This window comes from Gallus gallus, chromosome 7 (genome assembly GCF_016699485.2).
Source record: "Gallus gallus isolate bGalGal1 chromosome 7, bGalGal1.mat.broiler.GRCg7b, whole genome shotgun sequence".
NCBI lineage: Eukaryota > Metazoa > Chordata > Aves > Galliformes > Phasianidae > Gallus > Gallus gallus.
Genome location: NC_052538.1, coordinates 35,891,976 through 35,904,450, shown reverse-complemented (window position 1 = coordinate 35,904,450; position 12,475 = coordinate 35,891,976). Strand labels below are relative to the sequence as shown.

The 12,475-nt window shown below is 51.9% G+C and overlaps 1 protein-coding gene across 21 annotated transcripts in view; it reads left to right on the top strand.

Annotated features, from left to right (window-relative positions):
• ATVR1 (serine/threonine-protein kinase receptor) overlaps positions 1-12,475 on the top strand; it is a 44,886-nt gene that overhangs the window by 11,133 nt on the left and 21,278 nt on the right. Inside the window, exons 1-2 of one of the 21 annotated variants that reach the window (XM_046943406.1) lie at positions 6,669-7,480; positions 7,913-8,120. The exons of 7 other annotated variants lie outside the window; for them this stretch is intronic. In XM_046943406.1, the coding sequence (XP_046799362.1) occupies positions 8,107-8,120 (14 nt within the window). In that variant the 5' untranslated portion in view covers positions 6,669-7,480; positions 7,913-8,106. Of the gene's footprint in view, positions 1-137; positions 1,131-1,502; positions 2,219-2,453; positions 2,838-2,868; positions 3,115-3,547; positions 3,646-4,697; positions 5,048-6,668; positions 7,481-7,610; positions 8,121-9,853; positions 10,127-12,475 lie in introns of those variants that run through there. 13 more of the 21 variants (NM_001396493.1, XM_046943410.1, XM_040703254.2 and 10 more) reach the window with 13 other exon arrangements.

The window sequence follows — 12,475 nt, the reverse complement described above, 5'->3', positions numbered from 1 at the left end:
TATTAACAAGGTTGCTTTTTTTTCCTGGGAAATAAAGTTAGCATTTAGTTGGTCTTAACGGTATCTTCATTTATGTTGGACAATGATTAACCTTTGTTAGAGAACAAAATATAAATGCAAACCCAGACACAAAATCCACTCTTTAAATTGTGACTCAGCCCAGTGATTTCAGTCACTTTGATCACTGTTCAACCTGGAAGTGTTGAAATACTTACCAAGCCCCAAGGAGTGCAGTCCGCCATGCAGATAGAGACTGCTGTCCTGGAAGCTTCAGGAAACCAGGTAACATTCCAGATAGGGTATTTTGACCTTGAATTTTGCTTAGCTTTGCTTTGAATCATTATGCTAATACAGTGACTCAGGATGGTTCGTCTCGCTTTCTATAGCTACTTCTTTTTTTTGGTAGTAGCCCGAAGAAACCTCCATGCTGTGCGTCCTGCTGAGTGCAGAGCTCCCTGTCTTGCACAGCGCTGGCTGCAATCAGAGCATTGGGTGTTCTGCCTTACCCAGCATACAAGCGGAGTGCTGTCATAAAGCAGTGTGGAAGGACCGAGGGAACCTTTCCTCCCCTCCTCTGATGGCACTGTGGTATAACACCACCCCTGGAGCGATCTGGGAAGGATGGAAATGTTCAGTATAGGGCTCAAATCACCCTGGGCAGCACTGCCTTCCCAGGACAGCCTGTGCTGGAAGCAGACCGGCTGGATTTTCAGGTGGCCGGGGATGTTTTCCCTGCGGAGCAGTACAGACCTGGAGAGATCCCCAGCTGCTGTGGATCGCCCCTCCCCGGCACTGCTGGTTTGGCAGCTCTGCCCCCAGCATGCTCACCGCAAAACGACTTTGAAGCTCTTTGATTTCTTTGCTGCCCCACCTGTGGGAGCCGTGTGTGGCCGGCGGCTGCAGTGGGGCTGGCGTTGTGTGACGGGGCTGGTGGAGCCCCTGCCCACAGCCTGCCTCCTGTGCCGCCTGTGGCCAAGCTGCTGCCTGCTCTCACGTGGCCTGGTGCCTCTGCTCGCTCAGAGCTACAGCAGTTGCTGCTGGACTTCAAAACGAGCAAACGGGGCAGAAATTAGACGTGTAGTCACTGCTGGAAATAACGTGTAGTTTCAGGTCCCTCTAAGCAGCTTTGGGTAAGAAGTCATCTCTTATAGAGGGTTGTTTAAAGATCTGTTACTCAGTGTTTCATGTTTCTTGCAGCAGTGTTTTTTAAACCCCCAAACCAGTGTTAACTTGTGTCCAGCAAAGCTTGTCTTTGCTAAACCCCACTGCAGCGTTGCTAATGCTCCGTGTCACAGCCAAGGGCCCCGCTGTGCTCTTCAGTGGGTGTTAAGGAAGAAAGGAACGGGGTTGTTGATCCAGCTACAGAAAGTGCTTAGAGGTGGTGGGTTGCATTCAGTTTACTTCAAGAATAAATAAAAATGGGAGCCAGCTGGCTTCATATTGGTGTCTGCTGCTGAAGCGCAGGCACAAGGTCTCATGCCAGCCCCCAGGTCCTGTCTGTCACACAGCAAGGAGTGCACAGTTCAGGCACCATTCAGTGCCATGAATGCTTGAACATCAATGCAAGTTCTGTCAGAACCTTTTGTAAGTAAGCTGCAAACGCCTGAAAACTACCTGCTACGTGGTGTATGTGAGTTCATCTGGTGTGGAAGGTGGCTGAACGGTGGCCAAAAGGAGTGTCTGTGGGCTGGAAGGCAAATGGGAAGGGAAGGATCAGGGAGATTCCGGAAAATGGGGTGAAAACGATCCCTTTGAAAGGCTGCAAGTGTGCGAAAATGGTCGTGGTGGCAGAGCACGGAGGAAGAGGAGAAATGGGTGCTTTTCCTTAGTTAAATGATTTATGCCATGCAGTTTGTGTAGTCTGTTAAATTTAGCTTTAGTGTGCTGCTGTAAAGTAGATGTGAAGAGGATGCTGCGTTGTTCTTTTAACTCGGGGAAATCCCAGGCAGAGAGGAGGTTTGGGTGGTGTGAACGGCTCTGCATGGAAATCAGAGCTGACCACTGGGTGCCTTGGTGCTGTAGGGGCTGACTGCGCTGAGTTCCAAGCTTACCTAGCAGTGGTCTTGGTTGCTTTTGCTTTGGGTGTCCGTGAGAAATACTAATGATATTTTCTGCAAAATGCTGGTGGAGCAAGAAGAGAACCTGCCTTCCATCGGACAGCGGGAAGGGATGGGGCTCAGGGCTGCAGCACAGCCAAATGCCATCTTAGCACCTCGTGGTGAGTGCAGCGCAAACACGGGGCAGCTGACCTGTGCTGGTCTGCAGGTCTAGATCGAGTTTTCACTAGATCAGGTGATCGTGCTTGTGCTGTCTGGGGAGTTCTGGGAGTCTGGGAGGTGTTTTAGTAACTTGTGTGTTTGTTAAGCCAGCTGCTACGGATAAATAACACATGTAGGGCAGCGATGGCTGTCTCTGTGCTCAGCTGCAGTGTGCGTGGTGCTGCACAGCTCAATGTGGGGCAGGGCAGAAATGGGGCCTGGTGGTGGCTTGGCATGGGGCATAGTGGTGACAGATGTAGGAATTCCTGACACATTTAGTTTGTTCCTGAAGCCATGTGCTTTATACCACCTCGGTCATTCTGATGTACTGAAGGTGAGCGCCAGCACAGCGCGGCGTGGCAGCTCCCTGCGGCTGAGCCCTGTGCGGGGCTGGGCAGGCGGAGGAGGGCTCGGCGCCCCGCTGTGAGGGCAGGGCTGCCCAGGCCATTGGCTGCCCCGCAGCCCCCACCCCGTGGGCCACCGCCTGCCCTTGGTGTGGTACGGAGCTTGGTCCCTCAATGCGAGAGCTGGTTAGGGAATAACCAGCAGTCGTGGCTTCTGTTAATTAACTACCAGGAGTTAAGTAAATTTTGGAGCAACTGGTCTGTGTGTGCTTGGCATGTCTGTGGGCAGGGAGGTTTGTGCTAGCTGGGACACGTCTTGCCCCTGCGCCTGTCTGCGGTGCAGCCCTGTTGCTCTGCAGCTTGTGGGATGTGCTGGGCATGGCCTGAGCACCACTGTGCTGCGGGGGCCGCTGCCCACAGGTGGGATGTGTGTGCGGCACCACGAGCTTCCCGTGAGCTATGGAGCAACGCGCAGCGGGGCCGTTCTGTTGATTTCCTTCTGTAGGTCAGTGGTACGTCACCTTATTCTGCTGTAAGAACCGTGCTACATTCTTACTCTAAACTTTCCTATCAGCTTTGTTCCTGTTATTTTTCTGATAATCCTTCTTGTGGTTATTTTGCAGTGGAAGGAGTTTTATGTTGTGTCTGAGTCTGTGTAAGGGACTCTTTTCCCAGCAGGACTGCTCTGGAAGGCCCGTATGGGAAACGTGGATGGATGTGGTCGCACGCAGTGCTCAGGAAGCTCCGTGTTGCTTTCTCCAGCTTTAATCTGTTTCCCTCTTTGTGCGGCACACAGAATTTCCAGATGTTGTTTTGGCTTGGAGATATCGAATGGGGAAAAATGAGCAATCTTAACGTTCACGGAGTCAGCCTGGCTGGTTGTGTGTGGCAGGAAAGCAGGGAGATAAAGATTCCATTACTGGTGCGTGCAGTGCCTGAGTACCCAGTAAAATAACGCTGTCCTCGCTGGAAACAAGTCCTGTGTTGGTGGGGTCACTGCCAGCCGCGTGAGGAGGCAGCTGTGGGGAGTGAGCGGCGTTCCAGTAAGAGCAGTGTGAACCTGCTGGGAGGGCAGGGGGCCGTGGTGGGGCTGTGGGAGCGCTGGGTGGGTGTGTGGGGCAGAGGGCTGCATCCTGTGCTGCTCCGTAGGTTGTGTGCTCTATTTGGGGAGGACAGAAACATCAGATGTCCCGTGCCTCTTCAGGACTCGCTCTTCCTCGTGTGCTTATTTCTAACACGTACAAGCAATTTATTTTTGAAATTATTGCTGCAGTTCTGCTTATTTCTTTAAGAAGAAAAATGTCTGTTTTTTTCAGTTGCTGAGACCAGAAGATGGGAGTTTCTGGTCAGCAGTCTGCCTCCCCTGCCGTTTGTCCCTTCCAGTTGGTGCAGATGTCCTTCGGTCTTTTGTTTTCGCTTTGGTGAGCAGCTCCCCTAAGTGCTCTGCTCACTTATGTGTAATGCTGCAATGCTCAGAGTACTTACGCTGACTCACAGGGCAGAGGAGCCAAGCTGGTGCAGCTCTCCCACTGTCTGAAGTCATGTCTGTGTTTGCTTGGAACCAGGAAGGACTTGTCCGCATCACAGTTTGTGCACTTACTCAAACAAGGGCTTGGTGTTGTGTTCTGAATGGCTGCAGAGGAAACTGATGTGTGTTGGTGTAAAAGACAGTCGGAGTGTGTGCAGTCATAGCTGGCTGGGTGTGATGATTTAGCTTGTGTTGCTCTGGTTTTGCCTCAGAGGTGGGTTTGTGGTGGCTGACTGACCAGCTGTGCCTGCGTGCGCAGCCCAGTGCCCCAAAGCACCGACTGGAGAAGCCCTGCAGGGCTAGGATGGAGGGGTAGCTTGGGATGAATGGTCATGGCAAATGGGGGATGATGGGAAATGTGGGAGCTGAGAGGTGCAGGAGCTGCAGAGAGGCAGCTGGAGCTGGGAAGCTCTGTTGCCTGTCTTTGTGCTGCTCGGCATTCCTTCACCCGCTGCCTGGAGGCACTGCTGGGGTGTCTTGGTCATGTGGTTTATGAATCAAGCCAAACTCAGATGTTTTCATGCCCAGTCTGGCCTATTTTCTGAGAATAGCTTTAGATGTCTCAGTCCATTTAATTGTGGTTTCCTTAGCGTCTAGTCCAGCTGAAGTTGAGATGATTCCTGGCAAAACTGCATGCTCGCAGGCAGGCATGGCAGCTGCTGCTTTACCTCTGCAGCCGTGCTACTGCAGACCTCAGAGCTCTCAGAGTTAGATCTGTGCTGGCGAGTGGGAACTTCTGCAGCACAAAACCCAGTCTGTTTGATGGCCAGGAAATAGGTGAAAAGCTGGTGGCTTCCTCTGGAGGTAGATCTGGCTTCACATTTCCACTGGGTGGCAATAAGAAGATAGAAAGCTTTTGATACTGACTGTTGGAGGCCTTCATCAACATTACCAACTGCACCAGGAGGCTACTGACAGTAAGTGGGCATTCAGATGTAATTCACTGTGTCTTTGGCAGTGCTTTTTTCCCCTTTGTCTTGGGACAGCTGCCATTAAAGGATTTTTGGATGAAGTATATTCATTCCTGTAACTTGTGCTCTCTCATCCTGGAGACAAATGGATTTATGCTGAATACTTCCTGGCACTGGAAAAAAAACAAACAAACAAACAAACAACAGTATGGTCACACTCTGTTTATGGTCAAATGCTGTCTTTTCTTGTACTGTGCTCAGAATGGTCTCTTAGTCTTGTCTTTGCGGTGGCTCTTGACTCAGAGCAAGTTTGGGCATCCCATTTTCTCTCTCAGAAGCAGTTGGTGAAGGTTCTCTCTGACTTGTGTTCAGTCTGTTACATTAACAGTCGTGTCTGGATCCTCTATGTTGAGTTGCTGAGCCTTGGGAATTGCCACTGGATATATGTCATAAGCTCACTTTAATCAAGAGAATACAGCTTAGTTTCTGTGTGATCACAGAGGATTTGCTTCTAGGCAGTCTTTCATTGAGAAATCCAAAGCTAAACTTGCCTGTAAAGAGACGTAGCTTGTGTTCTGCTTCTTGTTTGCAGCTAGAAGTATGTGTGAGGTCAGTCACAGTAATTGAGCTGGTGGATAGTAATTCGATTGCTTTTGGCATCTCTGACAGCAATTAAAATGAAAATCTGAGTTAATGTGTGGAACAATTTTCTGAAGACATACGAGTACAGTCAGGTTTGGCAAGGCCATGTGGGAGGCATGAATTTGGAAGCTTACAGCTAGCGTTGGAAAAGGAAGACGCGGCACAGAGCTCTGGAAAGAAGTCTTTGAATGGTATCTGGAATAAATCTGTAGGGAGGAGTGATAAGATGCCAAGTTATCAGGCTGGGAGTTGTTTGTGATGGCAGTGCTGAATGTCTGTTGTGATGATGTGGTAATTCCTGTTACCAGGAGGGGCACAGAGGTTTTGGGACTGGAGCTGATGCAGCCACGTGGGGCAGTGGGTGCTTCTTGGACACCAAAGTAATAGTTAATGAAAAGATCTGATGAAGCAAAACATCATTCAGAGACACGTGCCCACAGAGCATTAGGAACTAATGTTTTCCATCTGATTGCTCTAAAAATATTTGGGTAACTTATATTTGGCTTCCTTTGGCTTGCTGACGCATGGCTGTAGTCAAGCTCTAAGTGGCATGGTGTGCCAAGCAGCAGCCTGGCTTCTGCTCGGAGCCCCGAGCCCTCCTGCTGCACACAGGCCTGGTGAAAGCTGTGCTTCTGGTGCGCAGAGCTGCTGCTGGATTTGACCAAAATACCCCCAACTTGTCTTGGTTACGGTGCTTGGGCTGAGGGGCCGTGGGCAGGGTGGTGGTGTGTTGGCATTGCAGCCCATGTGGAGGTTCGGATGCACTCAAGCAGGCGGCGCCCTGTGGGGCTTTTGGTGTGTGGATGGGCTCATGGCTGGCAGTGGCAGCACCAAAATAGATGGGGTCTGCGGAGTGCTGCCTGCTGTGCATGTGTTCCTTGGATCTGTTACTGGGTGTTTGGCTCCAAGTGAGCCAGCTCAATGGCATCGGGCTGGAATTAAAAACCACTTGCACCTTTTTAAGGTCCTTGCGTATGTGCAAACAGCACTGGGTGGTGGTGAGACACCGCTGTGTGCGTCTGTGGGACTCAGGCTGCATTTGTCTTGCAGCAGGGCTTGCCAGAATGAGAAGCGATCTTGAAATGCTGCTCACGTTACATCATCGGGCCCTAGCTACTGCACTAAACCAAACCAAAACACAGCGCCTGCCCAAGGCCAAGAGATGTGTACCGTGACGTTGAGAGAAAAGGATTTTTCTTACTGAGTCCAGAGCTGAAAATTTGTGTTCAGAAATGTTTTTTTTACATTGTTTATGTTGGTGGAAGTTTTCAGAGAAGCGTTTGAAAGGAAACCTGTTTGCTACTGGAAGGCAATAAAAAGCATTTACAAACCCTGATCTTAGTGCAGCAGTCTCTGATTTCATCTACACCATGGCTGCACTGTTCCCATTTCTGGAGGAGCTGCAGGCAGCAGGGCCGTGGGGCACTGCACAGCCAGCAGTTGCAGGGCAGCAGTTGGAACACCTGGGTTCAGTCAGGCATGGTGATGACATGCACGTGATGGGATAAAACAACAGGGCAGCGTGAGCGTTTTGCTGTGTTGTCTGACTGTCGTGCAGGCAGTGCGCTACAACTTTCCCAGATTTGCTTCCCAAAGCTGATTGGGGTTGTTGAGTTTTCCAGATCAGGGTGCCATCGAAGAGGTCTGGTTTTCAGGACCCAGCCTGCAGGGGGCTTTGCTCAGGGCCCTGTCTGGAGGGGCGGCCTCTGAGGGGTGAAAGGAAAGCCAAAGTGAATTGTAGAATGGGGAGCTTTATTATAGACTGAAAACAACACAGAGCCCTGGAGTAAAGTTCTGGTGAGTTTATCTTTCTGCTGCAGTTGGTTGGTTTTGCCAAAATGAGTGTTTCACTTGGGCTGGGGGCGGTGGCTGGGATGCCCCCCATGCCCACTGCCGTGCAGGGATGGAGGTGTTGGTGCCTCTACGGCTGCCACCTGCCAGGCAGCTGCCCGGAGCGGGCTGGGGGGGTGCTTGGTGGTGGGCTGGGAAGTGCTGGGAGCTGTGAAGGTGTGTTTTTCCTCGAACTCTTTCATCACGTGTTGCACAGATGAAAGCTTTATGAAGTAAAGGAGTGCCTGCTGGGTAGTGGGCCAAGTCTCAAAGAAGTCGACTTCAAGTAAGTTAGAGCTAGTAGATGTTAGTGTGCGCTCTTTCTAAAAGCACAAAAAGCTTTCATGTGCAACTTCTAATAGTTAACTAGAAGTATCTGTGCTTGGTTCTCACACACAGCTTGTGGATCAGTCCAGCTTGTGATGGGTTGCAGAGTTCCTGTCTTCCATTCATGTTGTGTTGGGGTCTGACAGCTCCAGGGGAAGGCCATGCCTCCCATGGCCAGAGCTGAGCTGCAGGTTGTTCTGTGCTCTGTGCAGATTGGCTCGCCGGGTGCTGGCTGAACTTGTCCCCACATCGGGTGATCATCTGGAATGATGCTGGCGAAGTGAGTAGTGCCCTAGATTGTCTGTAACTCTCAATTGTTTTTAACAGGGAAAATTTCCATTGCCCTTCTCCTGGTGCAGAATGCCATGCTCCCCTCTGGAGGGAACTGTGCTCCCTGTAATACCTGTGCAGAAATAAGATGCATGGTACATAACAAAGTAGCATCCTTGTTTCATCTTCAGGGTGCTTAATGAGTTTCTGAAATGTGTGTGAGGCATCAATAATTAAGGTGTGTCTAACACAGGTGTTGTGAATTGATCAGTGCCACAGACATGCACTGAGGTGAAGCTGCTGCACGCTTGGCTGATCGCTGGCTGCCTCATGGCACTGCATGCAAACACACACCTGTTTGCCTGTATCAGTGAGACCACGTGTGGGTGGCTCTTCCACATGTGTGAATTGCACATAATTCCTGAGGTGCTCGGGGATGAGGTGATCAGTGAGCTGTGTGCAGTAACATAGGGAGGGAGAGGTCTTATGGAGTGTCACGGTGTGCAGGCCCTGCAAAGGAAAGGCTACCTGTGGTGCAGTGTTGATCCTTGGCAACTGCCTCCAAGGTAATAAGTAGTGGGGAAGGATGCCTGTGTTTTCCAAGGCACCAAGAAGTTGCAGTATAGGATGAGGCTTTCAAGTCAATGTAAAAATGTCCGGGACCAGTGGAGCAGACCATCTATCTGCTGCTGAGTTGCTCGGGATGTCCACCGATGCAGTACCTGCGCAGCAGAGCATTGCAGCTGGGCTCTGATGGCCACCTCTCAGAGAGCCCCCAGCCCTGCCGGCTTGTTCAGCTGTTCTGCAGGGCCGGCCCTGCCTCGTCCCCTCCCTGCCCTCCTCTTTTTCAGTGGGAATGAGAACTGTGTTCCTGGCCCATGTCTTTGGCCTAGGTAGGGTATTTTTTCCTCTCGGATAAATGTGTGGGGTTTTTTTCCTGATGCTGTGGATATTTCTAATTTGTTCTCCCATGCTGTGCAATATCTGCAATTGTGTCAGCTGAGGACGGGGTGACAGCACAGACAACAAATGGATTCTTGCTCGCGGGTGCCAGGAGGGAGGCTGAGCAGGCCTTCATTTCTGTAGGTGACTCCATGCTTTGTTCCCTCACTCCTAAACAGGAAAGGGGTGGATGTGTGTGAGTATGTGCAGAGCTGCCACTGTGGGCAGTCGATGTTTGGTGTGTTTCCTCCATGTTTGATGCTGTAAGGGTTGTTTGCTTCCTGACGTATTTCTCCAGTTTGCTTCCTGACGTTTGTATTCTCCAGCGTTGGGACTTTGCGTGGTGTGTGAGGGCTGTGGGGGGCCCAGCACCTCTCACGCTTTGCTGTCTCTGTTCTCGGTGTCATCTGGGCTGTGTGCGGCCTTGTGGGGCGCTGCCCTCCTTGATCTCAATGTGCTGCTGGGTGCCCTCTGCCCGCAGGTGGTGCCGTGGCTGGTTTTTGTGCTGCTGGCAGTAGAACACCCGGGTCTGCCCTTGTCCTGACACATGGAGCGCTGCTGTGGTGCTGCTCTGAGGAGGTTTGTGTGTTCCTGTGAACTTTGATTTAAGGAACGACCAACTGCCATGTGATTTGTCAGTTTTAAGCACCCATTTTCCTTTTAAAGCCGGTGCCGATGGCGAGTTGAGCTCGTGTGCAGTGGTTGTGGATGGCAGTCGCAGCCTGGTGCTGGGATGTTTTCTTTTGATACCGATCTGGTGAGGCGCACACAAAATATGCGCCGCCCTCGGGCCCTTGGCCCGCTGCCGCCGGGGCTGCGGGTGACAGCGTGGCCGCCTCTGATCCGGCAGAGCTGCGCCGGCAGTCAGCGTGCCGTGTCTGCCCTGCATTCAGATGAGCTGTGACCCCACGTCTGCGGGCGGCTGGCCTGCACGCACGGCGCTCTGCTGGCACTGCGTCTGGAGCTGTGCTGTGCTGGGAGGGACACGGCCTGGGGGCTTCTCAGAACCTCCCCTGTGGAATCTGAGGGCTTCATCAATACAGGTAGAACTCAGTTGTGCCCCAGTATGCTGAGGTGAGCAGTTTTAACTGCAGCTTCTCTGCCATGTAACGTGCTTGCTGCTGCTCCTCGTTCGTGCTTTTAGGAGGCTCTCCTGACCCTTCCTTAGGAACACAGAGCGGAGTTGCTGCAGAGCCTGCCTGGGCCGGGCTTGCCCTGTGGCAGCAGGTAGGCAGGCCTGGGTGGGTCTGTCTGCTGCCACCCCTCGGGGATGCGTCTGGTGACCCATAGCAAACTTCCCATTTTCTAATTGCACGCCTTTGTCGGTGAAAAAGTGGAAACAAGCGATGTTTTTCCTTGTGTGCCTATGGTAACATACAGAATACTGTATCCTGTTTGCAGCTCTGCCGTATAGCAAGCCCTGAGTGGGATGAAGGGTGTCGCGAAGTGCCCAAGGCACAGGCACTCGTGTTCTGAATGCCACCTAGTGGTTACTGCAGCTGCAGTCGTCCTCAGCACAGGGTGTGCCGAAAGGTCGCAGTCAGATGTCAACAAAGGCTGATCTGAGGAGAAAGGAAAATAAACGGAACGTGCTATTTGTTGGCTGTGTTCCAGTTCCTCTCTTTTTGGATTAAATCCCGTTCTCTCCCCTTTGGAAAAGTTCTCGTGGAGCAGTCACCACTGGTGTTTTAGATCTGTTTTAGGGTTTCTGCAGAGTTCTGTTAAAGAATGTTTTGTTATTTATGTTAAAAACTTATTTTCTTTCTCTAAACAAACAGTAGGTGGAGAAGGCATGCTTGCTGGTGTTACCTGAGCTGGATTTTGGTTCTTATGTATGTGCATTAAGTGCTTTGCAGTAGGTCTGACTGTGTGCAGCCCTTCTCCGAGCTCTCCCTGCAGTGCACACTCACTGGGTACCCGGGCAGCACAGCCCGCACAGCGCTGAAGGTGCTCCGGCCCTGCTTTTGGAGGCATCCAGGAAACAAAGGTTCACACAAGCCAAACTTCTTGGTGTCCAGCTTTTCTCTTGGAGAGGACAACATGCTTTGTGAAACGCATGAGGTCTCTTTGTAGCCTGGGTTTTGCTGTTTGCTTTGCCAATAGCTGAGCGCTTGCTGTCCTGCAGCCTTTGGTGCCAGGCTCTGTGGGTGCTGGGCAGGGAGCCCTGGTGGGATGGTGGGCACGGTGCTCCTAGAAGCCCTGGTGGTTTGGCAGGCGTGTTGTTGGGGGAAGCCCTCCAGTATGGTGACAGGTGCATTGCTGTCAGGAGCCTCGGTGTTGATGGTGGGTGCATTGCTGGGTGAAGTCATCCATGGGCACATTAGAAAGAGTGTGGCCAGCAGGTCGAGGGAGGTGATCCTCCCTAATATCTGAAGGGTGGTGGGAGGCGAATGGATGAGGCTAGGCTCTTCTTGTGGTGCAGAGCAATAGGACGAGGATCAGTGGACTAAAACTTGTACATAGGAAGTTCTGTAGAAACATGCAGAGAACTTCTTTACAGTAAGGGTGAGGGAGCACTGGCACAGATTGCCCAGAGAGGTTGTGGGATCTCCTATGGAGACATTCAGGACGCAGCTGGACACCTTACTGTGAGACCTGTGGTAGGGTACTTCCTTTAGCAGGGGTTAGGACTTGAGGATCTCTTGAGGTCCCTTCCAACCCCTGCAATTCTGTGATGGTCTGTGCTGCAGAACACCCTTCCTTGGTCCTTTGGGTGAGGGTTTGAGGGCTGAGGGCTTACTGGAAACCCTTGTGTAGGTGGATCACTGCTGGGGGAGGTTGGCCTCTCTGCTGGGGGTAGTTTGGGTCCCCCTCCTCCTTTCTGGGCCCAGATGCTTTTGGCTTTTGTCAGTCTTTTGGTGAATCATTATTGAAATAGGCTGCTTGAAAGAAAAACAAATACTTGCAAGCTTCTCCTGGTTTCAGCATGTAGGTAGCGTGCCATTGTCTGCTTCCTCTGTCTTCAGTCCCTTCTCTTCAGCATGTCCTGAGCTCACACTTCATGTGTTCAGCCTCATTTCCAGCAGAGCTGAGCAGCCCCCTGCTGCCATTGCTCATGGCCCCAGGCAGCAGCTGAGCCCAGTGCTCCTGGGTGCTGCTGCCATGACGTGGGGACTCTGCGGTCCCTGTGCGGGGCCCTGGGCTGGCTGCAGCATGACATACTGGCTGCCCTGGGGAAGCTTTCTCCAGCCTGCGCCTTACCCATGAGTAAGCTCACTGATCGTGCTGCGTGCAGCTTTACCTGTGTTTCATGATTGTTGGAGGTGAGGTACTGTGTGTGTGGCAAGGTCTTTTGGCAATGGGAGGAGGAAGGCAGAGCGGGCGCAAGCAGTGAGAGGTGGGTTGTGCCAGAGGGAGCGATGCTGGGTGCTGCTTGCTCCTCCATCCAAGCAGGGAGTCTCAGAAATGAAGCGCACAGGGTCA